At 53.8% G+C, this 19,949-nt stretch overlaps 2 protein-coding genes and 1 non-coding gene across 3 annotated transcripts; all 3 read left to right on the top strand.

Annotated features, from left to right (window-relative positions):
- Positions 1 to 2,199: 2,199 nt before the first annotated feature.
- Positions 2,200 to 8,544, top strand: NCLIV_047690 (conserved hypothetical protein; the record flags this gene model as incomplete). Its single annotated transcript, XM_003884320.1, has 8 exons — positions 2,200 to 2,756; positions 3,227 to 3,362; positions 3,790 to 4,102; positions 4,670 to 4,945; positions 5,516 to 5,628; positions 6,344 to 6,459; positions 6,962 to 7,189; positions 7,734 to 8,544. 8 exons carry the CDS (start codon positions 2,200 to 2,202, stop codon positions 8,542 to 8,544), a joined length of 2,550 nt encoding a protein of 849 aa, XP_003884369.1.
- A 2,948-nt stretch (positions 8,545 to 11,492) lies between these two features.
- Positions 11,493 to 16,216, top strand: NCLIV_047680 (conserved hypothetical protein; the record flags this gene model as incomplete). The annotated part of the gene is made up of 4 exons (XM_003884319.1): positions 11,493 to 13,682; positions 14,201 to 14,403; positions 15,080 to 15,291; positions 15,654 to 16,216. 4 exons carry the CDS (start codon positions 11,493 to 11,495, stop codon positions 16,214 to 16,216), a joined length of 3,168 nt encoding a protein of 1,055 aa, XP_003884368.1.
- Positions 16,217 to 19,796: 3,580 nt separating this feature from the next.
- Positions 19,797 to 19,868, top strand: NCLIV_t120001. Its single transcript has one exon. It is a non-coding gene; the product is annotated as a tRNA-Pro (tRNA).
- Positions 19,869 to 19,949: the final 81 nt, after the last annotated feature.

Here is a 19,949-nt window from a genome sequence, read left to right as displayed (position 1 = left end):
CAAGAACTCCATAAGAGACAGGACTGCACCGTTTTCCTCTCTCAAAGAGCGACTTCTCCAGGGGCGCGGATGCGCTGATGAAGAGCTTCTCAGGCCTAGCCGCCTCCGAATGAGTAAGCGAGCGAGAGCCTTCTGACCGCAAGTCGCTTTCCTCACTATCGATTCGTGGCAGTGCCTGTGTTTCTCACTTTTTGCATGCACATCGAGCGAGAGAAAGAGAAAAGACTTACAATTCGAAACGCAACAACTTTTCTCTTGTTGACCTAAGTGCCCGGCTTTTCGCCCGTCTCGCGCGCCGCGAAAGGCGGTCGTCTCTGTCTGTACCGCTCGCGATTCTATGTGTTTGAAAAAGCTAACCTTTTTCTCTTTTCCGGTGCATGCAAGAGTGTTTCCTGGCATCTTACTTTGCGTCTTTTCCTTTCTTTGCGGCCTTTTCTTTCTGTGCGCCTTTTCCTTTGCGTCTTTTCTTTTTGTGCGTTTCCCTCGGAGTCTCTCTTCGGTGTCTTCCTTCTGGCGCCTTCAGGGCCCAGCGGCAGGTTAGCTCGCCCGGAGTATCCCGTGCTTCTTTTCTCCGGTCTCGACGCTGCGCTTTCTTCTATTTTTCCCGCAGTTTCTCTTCATTCTTCAACAAAAACCCAGACCACGTCGCAGAAAAAAGTGGGGAAAAGTGGGAATGCTTCCGGCAAAAAACCTCAGGTCTATCTGCAGCCTCAGAAGGCGCCGCGACTCCTCCCGAGGCGGGCGGTGTCCGACAGGGTTTGTCTTTTCGCTTTTCGACAAGTCTCTGTCTCGATCGTCCACCTCGATCCTTTCGTCTCTTTTTCCTGCCTCTTCTCGCCCCTGGCCTTTTCGTCCTTTCCGACTTCGTTCTACGCGAGAAAGGGTGTGCGCTCCATTCGCATGCTCTGGGCCTGCCTGCCTCGTGGTCGACTCTTGAGCGTCGAATCTCCAAGACGCTCTTCTTCCTTCTCTTCTTCCTTCTCTTCTGCCTTCTCTTCTTCCTTCTCTTCTTCCTTCTTTTCTTCATTCTCTTCTTTCTTCTCTTCTTTCTTCTCTTCTTCCTTCTCTTCTTCATTCTCTTCTTCCTTCTCTTCTTCCTTCTCTTCTTCATTCTCTTCTTCCTTCTCTTCTTCCTTCTCTTCTTCATTCTCTTCTTCCTTCTCTTCTTCCTTCTCTTCTTCCTTCTCGTCTCCACTTCGTTTCTTGTCTTTTTCTTTCTTCTTTCTTTTCCGTGCTCTCCACTGTGGCTTGCACGTGTTTCTACGTCGATAACCTCCCCGGCGTCTTCTCTCCCTGCCGCGGCGGGTGATCGTTTCGGAGCTGTGCATTTCTTGTCTGTTTCCTCGCCTTTGTTTCGTCGTTCTTGTTGCCGTTTTGCGTCTCTTCCTGCCAGGTTTTGGCTTCTTAGCAGGTGAATTTCACACTCAGTATCTTCTTTTTTCACAAATCTCCCGCTCTTCTCACGGCTGGTGAGTTGTCGCCTCTCTTTCACTTCGCAGACTTTTCTAAGTTCTCGGCTTCTCGTCTCTCCTCGCTACACTTGCTCCACGCCTCTGAACAAATCCGCACGTCGCGTCTTCAACTTCCTCCGGCGCTCGCTTTCCCCATCTTTACCTTCTTCTACGCCTCCTCTCCAGCTTTCGAGCCGCTGAACCCTCTTAAATCCCATTTTCTCTTTCCTTCTCCCTCTCGATCTCCCTCTCTCCTTCCTTCCCTCTCTTTCTTTGTCTTTCGCTCTCTTTTTCTCCTTCCGTCCCTCTTCTTTTCTCTCTCTTTCTCTTTCCTTCTCCACCTCTCCGTTTTTTCTCTCTCTTTCTCTCTCTCTTTCTGTATCTCTCTTCCTCCTTCCTCATGTCGCCTCCGACTTCCTTCGCCCGCTCTCCAGGGCGAGGCAGCCAGGTGCACTCCGATCCGCTGTCGCCATCGCACGCTCTCGACGCCGATCCCCTGAAGTCGGATTTGCAGTCTCTGCCTCTTCCGCCTCTCTCCCCTCCCTCTTCCCCACGTGTCTCTCCCTCTCGCTCGCGTTTTCCCTCGCGTCTCCCGTCTTCTTCCCGTGTCTCTTCGTCGCCGACTCACCTCGAGCCTCGAAGAAGAGCCCGCGACTCATGCGATGCCTCGCTCGCCGACCCAGCTTTTTCGGAAGCTCTCGGAACACCCCGGCGGATCAGGAGGCGGACGCCTGAACATGCAGAAGAAATGGACACTTTCGCGCCGCAAACACAGACAGTGTCCTCTTTCCAGTCTTCTCGAGACGGCTCAGACCGGCCTCGGCTGATTCCCCTCGAGACGTGTTCTCTCTCCAGTCCCCTCAAGCGCGGCCGTGAGTCGTTCTTCTCCCACGAGGACACCCGAGACCAGACTCCCCAAAGACCGGAGACAGACAGGGACGAAGTGTCTCCACTGTCTCCTGCCCCACAGCCCACGCGCGGCCACCACAGTGTCTCGTCGCGGGCCTCGCGGCGCCTCGCAGACGCCACGGCGCGGGTTATGAGCCTCTTTGCGCTGGCGCAGGAACACGAAAGAGACAGTCAAGGAGACAGTCGAGCAGACAGTCAAGGAGACAGTGGAAGGCGCCCCGCGAGAGACGCGTCTCAGGAGAGACATGGAGGCAGGGGTTCGCGGCCTCAGAGCCCGAGCCTGGAGAGCAGATTGTTCAATCGAAAGGTCGCGCAGTGGAGAATGGAGGCAACTCTGGTTCTGTATGTCGCGAATCTGCTGCTACACTCGATAAACGGGATTTTCTTCGTTCTCAAGTACGTTGCAGGGAATCCCCTACCGCCGAGCGAACAACGCGAGAAAATAGGCAGACTCTCGTCCTCAACGGCCGTTCTTTTCAAGAGGGAGAACCACAAGAGAGTCTGCAGCACAACATCGGAAGCTTTCAATCCTCATGGACCTAAATATAAAAGAGAGATCCATACACACACACGGTATACATATATATATATATATATATATATATATGCATGCAAGTGCATGTGTGTAAAATACTAGTATTTATCAATAAGAACAGACGGTGCTTGTGGGGTGTCTCTCGACGTGTAGGCCTTGTGCTGGCGTCGCTGTGATTTCCACGTCTGCGAGTCGTGCCTGTTCATGTACGCGTATGGGTATAGATGTGTAGGTGTATATCTACATACATATATATCTATATATGTTTATCAAAAAGGTAAGCATATATTCATTGACGTGTGGAAGTGAACGTTCTTGATTTGTTTTTCAGGGGTCAGGCAGCGACTGGCGCGGTGATTTTGTTGACCCAGACGACCGCGTGCGTTTTTGCGTCTCTCCTTTACGTCATCGATCGGGAATATTTGAAGGCATTTCTCGCCCTCCTGGGCCTCGCCGTGTTTATGGAGGTACGCGTCCGGGGCCACGTAGAGGCGCGTTTTTGGTCCCTTTTCGGCGAAACTTTGCGCCAGAGTGTCGGATAGTCGCTCGGGTCAACAGAAGGACAAGCAAACGGTTTTGGCGATGGAGAGAGTACTGAGAGAGGCCGTGTACGAGGCTCCACGAGTTTGAAGAATTCTCTCGCTGGCCTTCTTCCCGGTTTCTCCCGCGTGTACAGACGCCGTTGAGATTATCCCAGGTGTCGCCGCACACATACGAAGCTTTGCTTCGTAGTCTAACCCTGTTTCGTCTGTTTCCTGTTTTGGGGGGGCTGCACGTGCTTCCAGAGAAGAAACCGTAGCCTCTCTGTGCGTCAACAGCGACTTCCCGCCCCTCGTCGTCGCGATTCGCTCTTCTCTGAACGAGGAGTTTCTCTCTCTTCTCGTCCCCGCGCAGGTTCAGCCGCTTCCTCTGGCCTCTCGTCGTCACCTGGCGGCCGAGGAATCCTCGGCCTTGCGGTCTGAGGCCTTGGAGCCTACCAGCAGGGCCTCGACCCACCAGGTGTCTCCGCCGGCGGTCTCCGCGGGCCCTGTCTCCGGCGACGGAGTCGCACTGGCGCCGGGAGAGAGACGAGGCCGGGTGTCGCTTGTCTCCCAGCAGGTCTACCTCCAGAACTTGCAAAACGCGTGGGTCGGACTTACGCAGATTCCCCTCCTCTACATTTACAGCAATGTCGTCTTGTACGGAACTGGGCACCGCTTTGTCACTGGTGAGAAAAACACGGCAGCGGATCGAAATAGATCGCGCCCGGTATTTGGCAGCATAGGTGGTGTCAAACGGAAGACCCTCCAAAACCGAAACCGAAAAACCCGGGAAGCAACTGCAAGACAAGTCGGAGAGGCGACACACACACACGCGGGCGCGGCAAGCACTGTCCACACTCTGAGAACAAAGAGAAAGAAAGAGAGAAACCGACACAGTTGCCGGAACCAGTTATGTTGAACGCATCTCTCCATGCATATGCGCATGCATGTACATTTATCCATATATATATATATATATATATATGTAAAGATGGAGAGACGTATAAATGCATCGCTGTTGACATGCGCATTTTCGCATGCATGTCTATATTTCTATACCCAACAGTATGTGCGTATGTATGTATGTATGTATGTATGTATGCATATATGCATGTGTGTCTGCGTATAGGTGCATTTTATGGTTGCCTACGCCTGGGTTGATGCGGAGAGAGTGCCAGATTTTGTTAGAGCTCTGTTGTGCTTGTCCCTGTTTTACGCCTGTTTTTTGCGGGTCTCCGTCTGGTTGTGTTCAGGTGACGAAGCTCTCGGCTTCGAGGACCGTCTGGCATGTTTTTCTCCGTCGCCTGTTTCCCCACCGTTCCTGCTTTCGTCCTTCCTCAGCGAGACGCGCAAGAGCTCCGCAGTCGCGGGGTTTTCGGCCGTTCTCCTGCCGCTCTCAATTTTCCTCTCCTGCGTCACGGTGGGCTGGCTGATGGCTGACAGGATCATAGGCCACCACCAGAAGTCTCACGCGCGCCGAGGAAATCTTCGGCAGGTCATGCAGGAAAGATCTTTTCAGTTTCTCCTCGGTGAGACGAGACAAAAGCGATTCGGAGAACCTCGCATCGAAACGCACTTACGGAGATACGTCGAGATTCAAGTCACCCGGTGGCCGTTTTAATCTGTGTCTGCATGCGAAGCAGTCGAGGCAGGAAAGAAAGTGGAGGAAGTGGTACACCTACATATATATATATATATATATATATGTAGACGTATGCATTTCTTCGAGGCGTACGCATATGCACATACAAACATGTATACACATGTGCATATATGGGTTCGGAATGCCTGTACAACAAACGCAGGTTTGTCCATGCACGCGTATATATGTGCATGCACATATATACGCATGCATATGCTATATGTGCATGCACATATAGCACATTTTTTCAGTAGTGATATGAGGCGGTGTTCATTTGCCACGCGTGTGCATGCTTTTGGGTATCTCTTTATGTTTTAAGCCCGTCGCTTTCAGGCATAAAAGAGAGAAATAGATGGAGAGACGAAAGGTTCCCCATGGAATCCTGGTCTGCTCTGACGTTCCGCGTCTCTCTCCCCCCTGAACCGCTACAGAGGCGCCGCTCGTGTTTCCTGTGCAGGCCTAACTTTCGTTTACCACACAGGCGACCTCTTTGTGAGGATCTGGACCTGGTGCCTCATCAGCGACGAGGTGTACGCCCCCCTCAACTTCATTTGTTGCTTCTTTCTCCAGGTGTGTGCTGGTCAGACGAAAAACGCGGAAACCGAAACACTCTTCACTTGTTTGCCCCACAGACGGCGCAGCGTTGTCCGAGAAACGGACGACTTTTCGATGGGCGCCACGCCTACCAGCCGCAAAGAAGACAGAAGCTTCACAAACGCGTCGCGGCAAAAGGCCGAGGCTCTGAAGAGGGGGCCTACGCAGCGTTCCGAGTGTATTTTTCTTCGGCTTCCCGCGTCTCCAGTAGCGTGCACCTGTGGATATGCATACGTGGAAATCTTTATATATATATATATATATATATATGTACGTAAGGCGGACTCTGTGCCATATGCATGAGTATCGAACGAAAGTTTCAAGTGTGTGTGGGTGTGTGTATTCGCACCGAGAGTCTCTCTTTTTGTGGTTTTTTCCTGGGGATCCTCCCGCTCTCTTCAGTCTGTGAATGCTGTGGCGGTTCTCTTGCTTCCGCGTACTGGGAAATTTAGTCAGCGCACTGCCCAACGTTCTCCCTGCGGCTGAAAGATTGCGAGTCGTGCATATGGAAAAATATTAAAAAAACGTTCACCACACATAAATATACATAACCATATATACATATGTGTATATATATAAGCGCTTCTGTATAGAATTGGGTATGTGAAGACACGTGGACGCTTCTGTGCGTCGAAGGCATGAAAAACTGGTAGGTTCACATTCGTGTCGTGTGTTCTGTGTTTTTTTTCAGACGTTGAATTTAGCTTTGTACCTCACCCTGTCTTCTTCCTTCCTCCATTGCTTTCTTCGGGGTCTTCTCTCTCTCCTGGTTTCTCCTCTTGACGTTTTCCTTATCCACGCTGAGACGTGAGTCGCTTTGCGGTTCTTCCGGATGCAGAGCCTGGTTTCCCTGTTCCGCTGTTCTCTGTTCCTTCTCCAGCTTCCTCGTATCATTTTTGCGCGTTTCGTTCTTGCTGACCTCTTCCCCCGTTCTGCTTCGCTGCCTCGTAGCCTTCCTCGCCGTCTGTCTCTCCCCTTCTTTAGCGTTGTCTCCTGTTGCGCTCTCCGCGCCCCGTTCGCGGGCGCCTCATCTCCTCCCTTCCTCTCCCCTCTCTGATCTCGCGCGCCTTCCCTCTCTCCCTCAGTCTTCTGCGCGCGCAGTGTCCTGATCAGGGTTTTCGGGGTTTTTTGTCTCCGCCCCTTCCTGCGTGTGTGTCTCCTTCCTAGAAATGGCCGCACTTACCTCTCCATCGCCACTCTCCTCCCGTCCTCGCCTTGGGCTCTCCTTGTCTAGTAAACCGACTCGTTTGTTTTCTTTTTCTGCGCGCGTCGCCATGGGTTTTTGTCTCCTCTCGTTTCTGTGCGGCAGCCCCCGCCAAGGTCGATCTTCGATCCTCATTCTGGCGCTGCGCCTCCTGGACCTCCTCGCCATCTCGCTGCTTGTCGGTTTCCGGACAGCGTCGGAGACGCCTCTCTACTTGGACGTGAATCGCGAGACAGAAGGCCAGGGCGTAGATGCGCCGATTTTCGGGGCCGCTCTGAACGAGACGGCGTCGCGTTTCACTGCTGCTCTCAACGCCAGACTGCATGCAGCGAGGTAGGCAAGAGCAAGCGCAGAAACGTCCCCAGAAGAGGTGCGAAGAGACAGAAACGAAAAGGCTCAGCTCATCGCTTCTCTCTGTCGCCCCCCTTGTTTCCACCGGGGGGAGACGCTTCGTGTCTTCCCCGTTTCTCGTCATGGAGCAGCCACAGGGAGGGCGCAAGGAAATTTGGAGATGAGGCGCTCTCAAGTTGTTTCCGCATATTGGCACACGGCGCACGTCGTCTGGGGGGGACGAGCAGTCCCGCGCCGAGAAGACAGAAACACGCAAAGGAAAAGAGGGCGTATAGGCGCAATGCGGGGCGAGAAACGAGGAGACGAAAAGAACGGAGGTGACAGCGATTTTTCGGTGCTCTTTCTTAGCCTCTAGACTTCCTGCTTGTCGCTGACCCCGCTGAGTACCAGTCGGGAGTCGTGTCAGACGTTTTGGGTTCTCGGGTTTTCGTTTTTATTCCTGCCCTCGATCTCTTGTGATCTTTCGCCGTGACTCTCACGCCTCTTCCCTGTCTCTCCTTTCTGCGCTGTTGTGGCGATGTCGCAGCCGTTTCTGTCTCGTCCTCGTCTCCGTGCTCTTCTGTCTCTTGGTGGCGATCATCGGCATCAAACGACGCAGAGACGCAGTCGAAGCGGAGACACTTCGGGCCCTGCTTGACCCATCTCGTCTCTCTCAAGCACAACCGCGTGCCTCTCGAGCAGCTTCTCCTTCTTCCTCTTCTTCGTCTTCCTCCTCTTCTTCCTCTCCTTTGTCTTCCTCCTCTTCTTCGTCTTCCTCCTCTTCTTCGTCTTCTTCCTCTTCTTCGTCTTCCTCCTCTTCTTCCTCTTCTGCTGCCGGTCGTGAGGGCCTGGCAGATGCATCTTCCCGGCCAGGAGTGGACGAGGTTGCGTTAGGAGAGTCTCAAGACGCGCAGGAGGCGTCAGCAGAGAGGCCGAGCGCGGGCACACCTGGAAGAGAAGGGCGGGTTAGGCAGGCGGCAGGGAGGCAAAAGGAAGTCGGCGGACGATCGCAGCGTTGCGAGGAGGCGGCGTTTGGGCCTCGTCAGTTTGCGGAGAGAGAATCCGAAGCGGCGAGTCGAGGCGGCGTGCGAGGGCCTGCGGCAGGAGAGAAAGAGAGGAGAGACGACGGAGGTGGCCTAGAAGCGTCCAGAGGGCGAGAGGCGGGCCGTGTGTGTCTTGAGAGAGGGGACAGTGAGCAGCACGGAGAAGAACAGAAGAGGAAACGGGGCAACCTCAGACAAGCGAGCGTTCTGGCGGGAGACGCTTTGAGAGGAGAGAAGGAAAGGGACCCGATGCCTTCCTGCGGGGCGTGCGGCCTCGAGGTGCCTGCGTCGCCCCTCCGAAGCTGCGCCTTTTGATCGAGGCCGGAGAGATGCAAGATCGAGGAGACAAGAGAGGTCGCTGGGAAGGGACAAGTCAAAGACACAAAGAGGAGCGCAGCCAGAGAGGCCAGAGGCGACTGGGCAAGTTCGAGAGGAGCGTTGAGACCGCGAGGAAGAAACAGCAGGCGTGATAGTATTTTGAGTCGGGAACTGGTTTCTTTGATTCCGCGTTTCGGTCACCCGAGAAGAGGTCGGCTTCTCGCGTTTTGTGAGATCTCTCGACAGGTTCCCGCGCGCGTTTTCCCGAAACACCTGTCTTCGAGGAAAGTCTAAGTATACCTATATTTAGGTATATATATATATATATATATATGAACTGCAGGTTTCTAGGCAGTCTTTTTTCACAAGGTCGCGACCTAAACGTTTTAGGACAGTGTGCCTGTCCCTTTTTTGGTGCATATGTGGCACTCGTGGTGCTTGGACGGGAAATGGGGGATAGGAAAAAATAAAGATGGTTGAATCCGATGTATTTCGGTCCGCTAGAGTACTGCAGCGCTCTGGTCAGCGTACTCCGTTCGATTGGAAGAATCCTGCCGCACCTTGTTGCGCAGCAGCGTTCTTTCGATGGTAAAACTCAGGCGCTGCCACATCAAACACCTGCAGTATAGTAAGCTGCATGAACTTGCTTTCAGTCAACGCGACTTCAAACGCGTTTTCCACAGGAACCCAGAGGAGATTGGACGTTTTCCCGCCGCCTCAGAAAAGGACGGACATGTTCTTACTCAATACGGTTAATGCAAAGGAATCAAATTCCCCTGGAGCATCGGTTCAGTTGTCTGTCAAATTCTGCACGAAACTGGTGGAAACGGTCGTTTCCAGACGGAAGGATTCAGGATGTCAGGGAAGCTGAAAGAGTGGTAGATGCAAAGAAGCGCGGAAACCTCAGCAAGGTGAATCCCCGAGCGTTGGGAGTCCATCTTGAATGTCTTTGTTTACCGGATCCAAGTTCTATTGTGCTTTTCATGACCATCATGTTAAGTGCAGTAAGTATAGTGGTGTCCAGCGTATGTTTGAAAAACCAGCATTTGTATACAAGCTGTACGAATATCATTCACTTTGGTAGTCTCCTTCCTGATGATAGTCTGTACGGAATACTTAGGCGCTGCTCAGGGGGATCTTCGGACCCCACGGTGTTGCCAAAGAGAGTTAGCAAGCAACTCTTTGTGTCGACTCGAGAATTCGGTTCACTCGAGCAACGATCGAATATCAGGAGGAGTCCAGCCAGACCGTGAGTGCGCGCACGTGTAAGCAATGTGCAGGTTCTTGCTTGATCGTCTACGGAAAATACGATGCAAGTGTGTAGCCCGTCGAGCAACTCGTACAGGCAAGTATCCCCAGACACTCTTCTTCTTCTATTTGCCACAGTGGAGTTTGGGCGTCAAACATTCCTTTCCTGGGTTACAAGAGAATTCCCTACGTGCTGCGGCACGCGGAGTTCCCTTTTTGCCGGCAAGGCAGCCATCACCAGCGGTAAAAACTGTGCCTGTGTCGCGGTAAAGAGCCTCCATTCATCGCACGCCAGTTCCTGGCGCGCCTCGACATTGCGGATCTGTGAAACAGCGGAGCGAAAAGCCTACAAAACCCGCGTCGTTGCGAGATTTCGAGGCTCAGCGCGGCGTGTCTGAACCGGGGTACTTCCCGACTGAAACCAGTAGATCGTGTTCGGAGAGGTTCAACTTCAAAGCGAAACGACGGGAAAGCGTCGAAACGACGGGGGGGAAAGGAGGAAAGTTGGGAAGGATCGCGTTATTTGTCGAAAAAGATGCACGGGAAACGGGACAGAAAAGCCCTCTGTGTATAGCGAACGAAGGTCGAGTTCGGGTTTCTGGATGCAGTGCGTGGCGATTTGTCTTTCGGAAACTTGGAAGGCCTGACACGTCCCTCGGGGTATTTTACTGCAAGCGTCTCCCTCTGAGGGAGAAACGGACTTGTCGATCTCGGAAGTACCAATATTTCTCCAAGGAAGTGCACTTTCTGTGTCTCTCGCCTCCTCGTGTGGCATTGCTGGCACGTGGCTGTTTTTGTCGGGGCTGGCCTAGAAACGTGGTGTGGAAGGGCTGTCCCCCCGAGTCGCGTGATTTGTCTTGTGAGCAAGGCTCAGGGAGATCTTTAAAAAAGCATCATGTCCGTGGTTGTCTTTCCCGAAAGACGAGGCCCTCTCTCCAGGCGCCGTCTCTCAGGCATTTTCGCCTTTTCGTCCGCAATTGATTCGGCATCCTAGTGGATGCAGCTTCTCGCGCAAATCTTCGGACTCCATAGCTCGCTGGCGGTCTCTCTCCCTCGCTCGCGCGTGCGTCGATCTCGGCGTTCTTGTCGAAAGGTAATTGGCAACGCATTTCTCGGTCTGAATCTTGCGTTTTGGGGCGCCCTCGCCACCTTCGAGCTTCCGAGCGAATTTGTTTTTTGTCCCCTCAAAGCTTCGCGGCGGACAGCGTCGGTCGCGAAGTCAACCGGGATGAATCCTCGCGGTTTAGGCGGAAGTGTGATGCGCGCGAGAGATAAACCTTCAAACACGTCCCGATTCTCCCTCAAAACTTCTCAGCAGGTTTTCAAAAGGTTTTCTTCCTGCCTCGGAAGAAAAGAACGCGCAAGATGTGCTCTGAGTGCGCGGCGTGACAGCCCGCTTTCCTGCTGTGGCCAGGGACGAGAGCTCACGCGTTCAACCCTGTTGACTGTTACGCTCGCCGTTCATCACTTCTGGTCCTCGTGAACCCTTCTGGTCCTCGTGAACCCTTCTGGTCCTCGAGTGCACGTCACCAGACGCGAGCTTTTTGACGCGTGGTGACTTGCTTTCAAGTTGCACACTAACCTCAGCGTTTCTTGGAATTCTTTTCTGCGGCTTTGTGGGTCCATTCTCCCTTCTCTCTCTTCGCGAGCCTTCCACACATTTCTCTCGGCCTTCCACCCTATATCCATTGCTTTCAATGTCGGCCACACGAGGACGGTCTCGTCTTCTCTGCGAGGCCCTAGCCTCTTCAGGCAGGCGCACTGGTTCTGACCGTGGGCGATGCAGCCAGGGAAACGCGCCGGCTTTCGCGCCGCGAAAGCACGACAGGGAACTCGTCAGTCATCCTGATATCGACAAGTTCCGGCCGTCGAGTCGATCCGAGGCTTCGCGGGCCCCGGCAGCTGGACGCGCTGTGCATCCGGACACACTGCCCCGCTTTTACCAACCCAGTTCCGGGATGGGCGGCGCAATGAACGAGGGCACTCCGGGCCAGCCGAACGGCGAGCGGGGGAGAGCGAGACAAAAATACATTGGCTGCGCGCCGGCGGAGCCTCGGCTGCGGCCGAAACGCACGTCGACAGGCCTGGAAGACCGCATGCTCAAGACGGGCGGGTACGGCGTCCGAATTCACTGGGATGAATACGCCGGCTACCATGCCCACGTGTCTCCGCCGGAGGTGGACTTGATGCACGCGGACGAAGTTTTGATGGTTCGCGACTCCCCGAGACAGTCGTGGGCTGGCGAGTCGAGGTCGGCGCAGTCGGCCGGTGAGCCGGGCGCGAAATCCCGGGCGCTGAGCAAGTCGCGAGTTGTCCACTGCGGCGTCTCCCGCCGGTGTATCCCGGTGTATCAGTTTGCGCCGACGCTGTGTGAAAAGTCGTGCGAAATCATCGACGTTTACCGGAAAGAGCGGGTGGCGGAGCTCTGGAAGAAGCTGGACACTCGCGGTGAAGGCGTGGTGGATCTCTTTCGGTTGGCGTCGTGCGGGGAGAAGCGAAAGACAGGCAAGCTGCACAGATCTGACGACGACCGAGAGGAGCTTCGTCGGGGACGCCTCGGTGAACGGGAGCAGGGAGAAGGCGCGGGCGTGTCGCCCGTCGAAGAACGCTTCGTTCAGGCCTGCGTCATGCACTTTATCCAAATCGCCGTCAGTCGAACCAGCGCTCAAATCGTCAAGGACGGGGCGACGCTCGGTCCCCACTTCGACGCGGCGTTGCGCTTCACCACGGCGGGGGCGCAGGGGAGCGCCAACCCGCCAGTCGTCTTCCCCACGGAGCCGGCTGTCTATCCGTACCCGCATGCGCCTGACCCTGTGCGTATCGGCTTGGAGGCGGATGCCGAGGCGGAAGGCGCGAAAATCGAAAGGGAAAACAAAGTCGCCATCCAGGCGGCGAAGCGCCTGGCGCGCGAACACAACCAGGTGGTCATGCTCAATGTGGACGAAAAACTCGGCGCAGATGCCTCCGCGACGCCGTCTCTCTTTGTGCCTCGCCGGAAATTCGAGAGCGTCGCCCTCAAGGCCCTGGCTCACGAATTTGGGAACCCGGACGTCGACATGTTCCGAGACCGAGTCATGTGCGAGTGCCGCAAACTCGTGGGAAAAGTGAATCCCGAAGAAGCCAAGCGCTTCTTCAAACCGTACATTCTCGAATACTCGCGCAAGTTGGACGCGCGGCGCCGAAAGGCCAAGGCGCAGGGACGAGAAGGCTTCAGCCGGGGCAGATCTGCCGAATTTTCCCTCCGCAGCGCGACGCGGCGTGGAACGAGTCTCGGGGCGGAGGCTCTTGATCGCGCTGAGGATGCGAACAAGTTCCCCTTCGTCGGGCTGCGGCGCGTGGAGAACCGCTTGGACGAACAGATCGATCACTACTTGAGGAAGAAACAGCAACTTGTGCACTTGAAGGAAGTCCTGGACGACATGCGCGAAGGCCAGTTTTGCACGTTTCACCCTGCCGTCAACGCGTACCCCAAGTATCTCCAGAAGGCCTCTCGCATGCGGAGAGCCCCTGACGACCCGCTCGTCATTCTTGAGCGATTCTGCGCGCAGTACACCGAGGACCGAGAGTATCCGCGACTCGTCGAGGCCATTCGAGAATGTACCTTCCAACCCAACATCCACAAGTTCGTTGCACAGGAGAAGAAAATCCAGAAGGATGCTGGCGCCGAGCCAAGTGAGGAAGCAGCCGGCAAGAAGCTTCCGGCGCGCATTCCCGGAAGAAAGCAGAACGAAGCCCCAGGCAAGACTCCGGAGAAAGCGGATGCAGAGTCGCGAGTCGACCGCCTCTTCAAATCGATCGAGCGGCCCTTTGACCACATTTTCGCCGCAGATATAAACAAATGGCTCCAAACCGATGCCGGACTCTACTCCGCTTCAGAAGACGAACAGGTAAACGCATTTAAACCACAGAGGGGCGGCAGAAAAATACGCCGCGCATTTCGGTTGAGCAAAACGCACGGAGGGTGGCAGAAAAAACACGCGCAACGCGAGTGTGCGGATACATGCACATGTGGCCGCACATGTCTTCGTCGACCGCCCAAATGAAGCCCGTGTCCCGATGAGAGCTACAGAGCGCTGCACGGCATGCGAACCGAATAGGTCTGGTGCTGAGGGCGCGCTTGTCCCTTTCAAGGAAGAGCCTCGTTGTGGACAGTCGAAACCGGAGCTTCGGCTCGACAAACGCCAGCGCGCGTTCCAGAAAGCAACACAACCCCTGGAAAGCTCGAAATCCATACCCACGTTCAAACGCGTCGCCATATATGCATATATATATATATATAAATTTGTGTGCATATATCCACGGATCTTGGGGAACACGCGTGGTCTTTTGGCTGAAACCTCTCGCCTCTCTTGTCCTGCGATCGCTGGCATGCTTTGCTGCGGCGACCTTTTCTGCCCCTCTTTAGGAGGCGGAGAAAAACCCGCAGGAAAACTGGAAACGCTGGGAAGTTGAGGGTCGGTCGCCCCAGTACCGCGGTGCGGCGAAGGATCGAAGCCAGCGCGCAGTGCTTTCTCAAGACGGCGGAGAGATTGTCGTTCAAATCAAAAAGGAGACGGAAGAAAAACCGTCCGTTGTTCTTCCCAGACACCGCACAACGCCTTACAACGCGTGAGTCTGCGTTGCAAACTCAAACGGGCCGCTCTTCGTAGCTTTTCTTGTCTTTCCTCGCTGGTGCCTGGGCAAGTCTTTGCGAATTTTTCCTTCTCGGTCCACCTGCCGTAAACCGTGAACGTTCCTGTTCGTAGGAAGGAACTCACCTCTCCGGTCTTTCGTCTGCATCCCCCAGAGAGGAGCAGTCGATCTCTTCTCCACGAACCTCTCGTGTCAGGGGCTTGGGAGCTCCAGTCGGCCGCGAAAAGGAGGGGAAAACTGTGAAGTCTCGTGACTGGGAAGATTGACTCGTCACCGAGCCAGAAATGTGCTCTCATCCAACTCGCCGTAACGGGCCGCCACCACCTTGGAACTGGCCCACGCTGTCGGGGACGCGTGCCTAGAACGGAGACGATTTTCGCCTTATCCAATATGCGATGGCATCTTTGCTGGGTGATGAAGTCAGATTCATACCTCTGTACCTCTTCTACACACGTCCATATATATATATATATATGGTGGGGAGAGAGAGAGGGTGATAGGCACGTTGCCCACTGCTATTTGTATCATATATATATATATATATATATATATATATATATATATAAAGTAGGTAACCGTTTTTCTTGTGGGTTTTTCCGAGAAGTTTCTTCGTGGCTCATAGATTCCGTCTGCGTTGTGGCGGTTTTTCCAGCTGGGTGAATGGTCTTCGAGGCGGCTACCTGCCGAACGTCATGGACTTCCGAAAGGGCCCGTCTGAAAAGGGAGATCAGAAGAAGGCGGAGCGATACAACATGCGCGATTGGAGTCGTTATATTCGCTTGGAGGAGAGGGAAGTCGAGACGCGCATCATTCCGAATGAAGCGATCATCGACGCGGTGTGCGAGTCTGAGCTGCCCTCTGCAGGTAAGACCAACCTGAGTTGTCTAAAACGCCTCTTCCTCAGCGGGAAGCCTAGACAACCACACAACCATGTGTATATATATGTATATGTATGTATATACAGGTAGGTGATTCATTGAACGTGTTTCGGATTGGCCTTGACTAGTTTGGTTTCCAGTTTTCCTCAACATGTGTCTTGGTCCCTGTTTCCTTTTGAAGTATCTCTCGCACGCGTACTCGTGCGTCAGAGGGGTGCCAGGGAAGTCGCATTGAAAGCGCGTTTCCACGGCCACCGTTGGCTCTGGATCTCTCTCACGCGTTAAAGCCAGAGGTTCTGAGTTTTTCTCGCGCCTCATCCTGCCTTCCATTGTGACTGTGTCCCTCAGCGCCCCCGCCGCCAACGATTTGGGTCCGCCGACGGCGGTGGGAGCCGGCGCCGGAGCGTGGCCCGGACGCTCGGACGTACACCGAGGCGCATTTCCACACAGGTGGCGACAGCCAAACAGACCGCCTTCTGCCTGCTGGGAAGCCTGCGGCTCTTACGCGGCAACAGGCCAAGGAGTACAAAAACCGCTTCCCGCCCTCGGCAGACGCCACCACCTTTGTGGTGCCGACGCCGCTCAAACTCGATCGGCTTCGGCAGCAGTATCGGCTGTACATGCAGCTGAGAAACGGAATCGAGGTCGGAGAGATTCGGACGCCTCCAAAGGTCGTCACGCTCCGCCGAGATGTGTTGACGGATCTCGAAAGAGAAGTCAACCGTCAACCCCCGTCCATCGTGCTTGCGGAAATGCGAGACCGTTCCCTCACCAGTACGGCGGAAACGGACACCTCTGCGGAGGGCGCGAGGTTGGCGGATGAGGGAACTGTGGACAAGTGTGGCATGCAGGAAAAGGGCTGCGTTCCACGTTCGATGGGTGAAGACGTGGACGGCTGGTGCAAGGCGTAGCACTTTTCTGCCACACGCGTCGCGATAGCTGCTCCCGGAGGCCGAAGGGGGCGCTTCGGTCGAAGCGCTGAATGGGTGTGCTTTTCAGGGACACTCTTGTGTTCCCCGCTAAAATGTGCCGGGAATGTGGAGGGGACGATGTCTTCCGAATATCCTCGGTTTACGTACACGCAGACTGAAACGGGTCAAGAATACTCGATATCAAGTGAATGCACGAAAAAGCATATAGAGTCGCGCAGGCATATTATAAAAAAATATATATATATACATATATTATAGATATACAGATACGGTGGCCGTATGCGCCGGGACTGTGTCGCGGGGAAATTTGAATCTGCGGGGTCTCGGTCGTTCGTCAAGATTCCCACAAGTCCACGGCGGAATGTTTCCAGGACAGCCCGGCATATGCACAATTGACGCGCGAATTCTTGGCCAGGGTCGCCACCTCGATAAGCTCAGGTGTGCTTGAGAGGCGATGCGGCCGTGTGGAGAGGTACCGACCATTACTCTCAAGAAAGCCGACCTGAACACTGTAGCTTACCCGTACAGATGCCCCACGATAAAACGCTCCACGACAGATAACTAAGTGTCGATCCAGATGGGGAAAGGGGCCGAAAAAGCAGCAGAGCGCGCGCACTGGGAAGTGAACGCTGTTCTAGGAAGTGACGGCGTCCCAGAGACCAGTGGACCCGTTTTGGGTCTCGACTGAAACCATATCTGGTTTTTGACAAAAAGCGCGCAGCTCGTCAAACGCTGGGCCGACTCGCGACAACGTAGGACCACCTTTACCCACCACAGACTTTTTAGGAACGCGTGAACGCGGCCCATCCGCTCGTTCTTTCTCGACGGGGCCCACATTTGAACCCGTCCCGCATGCGGCAGTTTGTCAAGGGAACGTCGACTCAGAGCCAAAAGTGCACATTTTCTGACGCAGAGGGCCTCTTCCCACGCAAAACGCAGACCCGGGAAGCGACACGGGTAGCCGTTTAGACGCGTCTGAGGCCTCGGCGTCCTTTCCCCAGGACACATGAGCATATTGTCATATATCCATACGTATATATATATATATTTGTGGAGTTGGTGTAGGACAGTAACGGAGAAGCGTGCGAGGCAGAAGTTTGTAGAGGCAAGAGAGAGAAGAGATGAGAGAATACAACTGATGATGGTACAAAGAGGCAGCCGTTTTTACGCAATCGCTGAGAAGCCTTCACGTCTTGGCAAGGCTGCAGCGTGGCGAGCTGGCCGCGCTGGGAGCCCCGTCGATTTCAGACGTGGAAACGAGGGATTCTCTACGAGGACGGTGTGATGCAGGGACAGGGTGACAGGCGGAGTGCAGGCGCGAGGGAGATTGAGCTGGCTGGACGCAGAAGGCCGTAGTTTCCGGAAGCAGAAACGGGCAGTCTGAGGCAAGCACAAAGGTGAGAAAACCGAGAGCCGAAGATGATTGCGAGTTTCACACGGGAGAGGGAACGGGGAAAACAAGTTATTTACCTCTTGAAGTTGTGTGTTCTGAGGACGCGGGTCGGCCGGCTAGCTCTTTCAAAGACAGAATTCTTTTCTTGTTCGACTCGGAAAAGCCTCTACCTACTGCTACACTGAGTGCAGGTGTTGACAGTTCCTATGGGTGTGTGCATGCTGTCGCGTTACCTAGCGTGCACCGAGCGTTCGTCTTTTTGCTTGAGAGGATTATTCGTTAGGCTGCCAGGAAATGCAGTGCCTCCAAATCGTAAAACCCTCCCTTCTACCAATCGAACGCATCCCCCGAAGGAACTTCGACCGGGCGTGGAAGTGTCTAAACTATGCAAGGAGATTGGCAAAAGCGTCCACAACAGGACCTCGCGTTTGTCTATTCGCAGAGCACCTTCAAAGCGCGCTCTGGGATGAACCGCTAAAAGTACTCGGAAACGCGTTTTGACCCATCCAACCTCGGGCTCCTATTCTGAGTTGTGACGTTGTGCTGCTCTCTGCACACTCTCGAAAGAATGAATACACCTCGACGCACCCGCTAGGCGATCGGGCGATTTTGCCTGGCAACGCGACCCAGGCGACCGCTTTGTCAGGGGAGAAGAGGAAAGATACAAAAGGCCGTCCACATGGCGACGCGAAGCATGGGCGACGCCCCCACTGGAGAAGTCTTCTCGAGCGCAGTGGAGTGTGGACTCCATTAGGCTCGGCGAGCGCTGCAGTGCACAAAGAGCAGTTTCCGCAAACATCGTTTCACGGGCCCTAGATGCCACACGCCTTGCGGATACGTGTCTCTTTGCGGTAGATGTCGAGACGTAAGCTGTGTCTCTCAGGACAACCGCTACGGTTCTTCCTGCTTCTCTTCAGCGAATTTATATCCACGTATTCAGACCTAAATACATGGAGGGTAGAGTGTTAGGCATGCAATTGCGTATATAGAGTCCATTTTCGAACCTCTTTGTGCATGAACGTGACGTTGCGTAGATACCTTCAATACGAGCACAACAGTTTCTGTGTACGAAAGACGCGCACATAGATTTTCTTCCTCTTAGGGCAACGTCGAATTTATCGGTGGATTCCCTGAATGCAACGGTACAAAAGCTGCAGAGACAGGACTCCTCGAAGACTCAAATAGGTCCAAACCGTACAAGGATTCGCCTGTCTCTGCCTCCGTGAACCCCCAAACCTGCAGTGAGTTAGGGCAACCCTCTCAGTACAAACGCGTTTGTCGCGGCTTCTTTGGAAGCAGAGATCCGGTATTAATTTCTGCAGGCGTTGTAGCCCCCGTTGTAGGTGCGGCCTTTATTTCAGTTTCTTTCTGCTCACTTGGCGTCTGCATGCGACTGTCCTGACAGCTTCTGTAGGATCGAGATCATGAGCCACAGTTCTCCAGGGACAGGTACCTGCGGAAATGTTCAGTTCCTGATTCAGCTGAGACATGGCATCAAGGCCTTCGGTTTGCTTCTCCTGGTCTCGTGCTATCTTGGACCTGGACGCACAGCGCATCAATCACTGGAGTTTCTAGAGACGAGAAGGCGCAAGCATGCGCCTCGTGGAAGACCGACGTATTCGCGTACAACAATGCAGAGTTTGTAGGCATACGATGCAATAAACCCTCAACTGCTTGATTGCTCACGAGTACATCTATATTTGCATAGATATATACCCTTATCTACTTATCTCTGTGTACATTACACATATATACACATAGATGCAGATGAAGGCCGAAACCTAAGGACGATGCTGTATGTTGCTGCATACATCATGACGCAAGATATACAATATATATATATATATAGTAATAAATATATATATATAGTAATAAATATATATATATATATAGTAATAAATATATATATATATATATATATAGTAATAAATATATATATATATATGCACACATCTGTACACCGTCGACTCTCGTGTTTCGAAAACGGCGAAGCAAACGAGTTTTATTTTCGGAGACGTTTTTTGTGTGAAACGTCTGTTTTCGACGGCTTCACTCCGGACTGGGAGCGAAGGGCGGCCCCATGAGCAGCTGTGCTCGCCCTAGCGCCTCTTCAACGGGTCATGCCTCTCTCACTGCATGCACCGCCGACGACAAAAAAGCGTTGTCGGCTGTTTAGTCTAGTGGTATGATTCTCGCTTAGGGTGCGAGAGGTCCCGGGTTCAATTCCCGGAACAGCCCCTCCTTGTCTCTGTCCTTCCTCTCAGAGAGAAGTCGCCTTCTGCGCCTCCCCTGCACGGCGGATAAAATGGGCTTTTGTGT

The sequence above is a fragment of the Neospora caninum genome, chromosome X (assembly GCF_000208865.1).
Source record: "Neospora caninum Liverpool complete genome, chromosome X".
NCBI classification, from domain to species: domain Eukaryota; phylum Apicomplexa; class Conoidasida; order Eucoccidiorida; family Sarcocystidae; genus Neospora; species Neospora caninum.
This window is presented reverse-complemented; position numbering and strand designations above follow the sequence as displayed.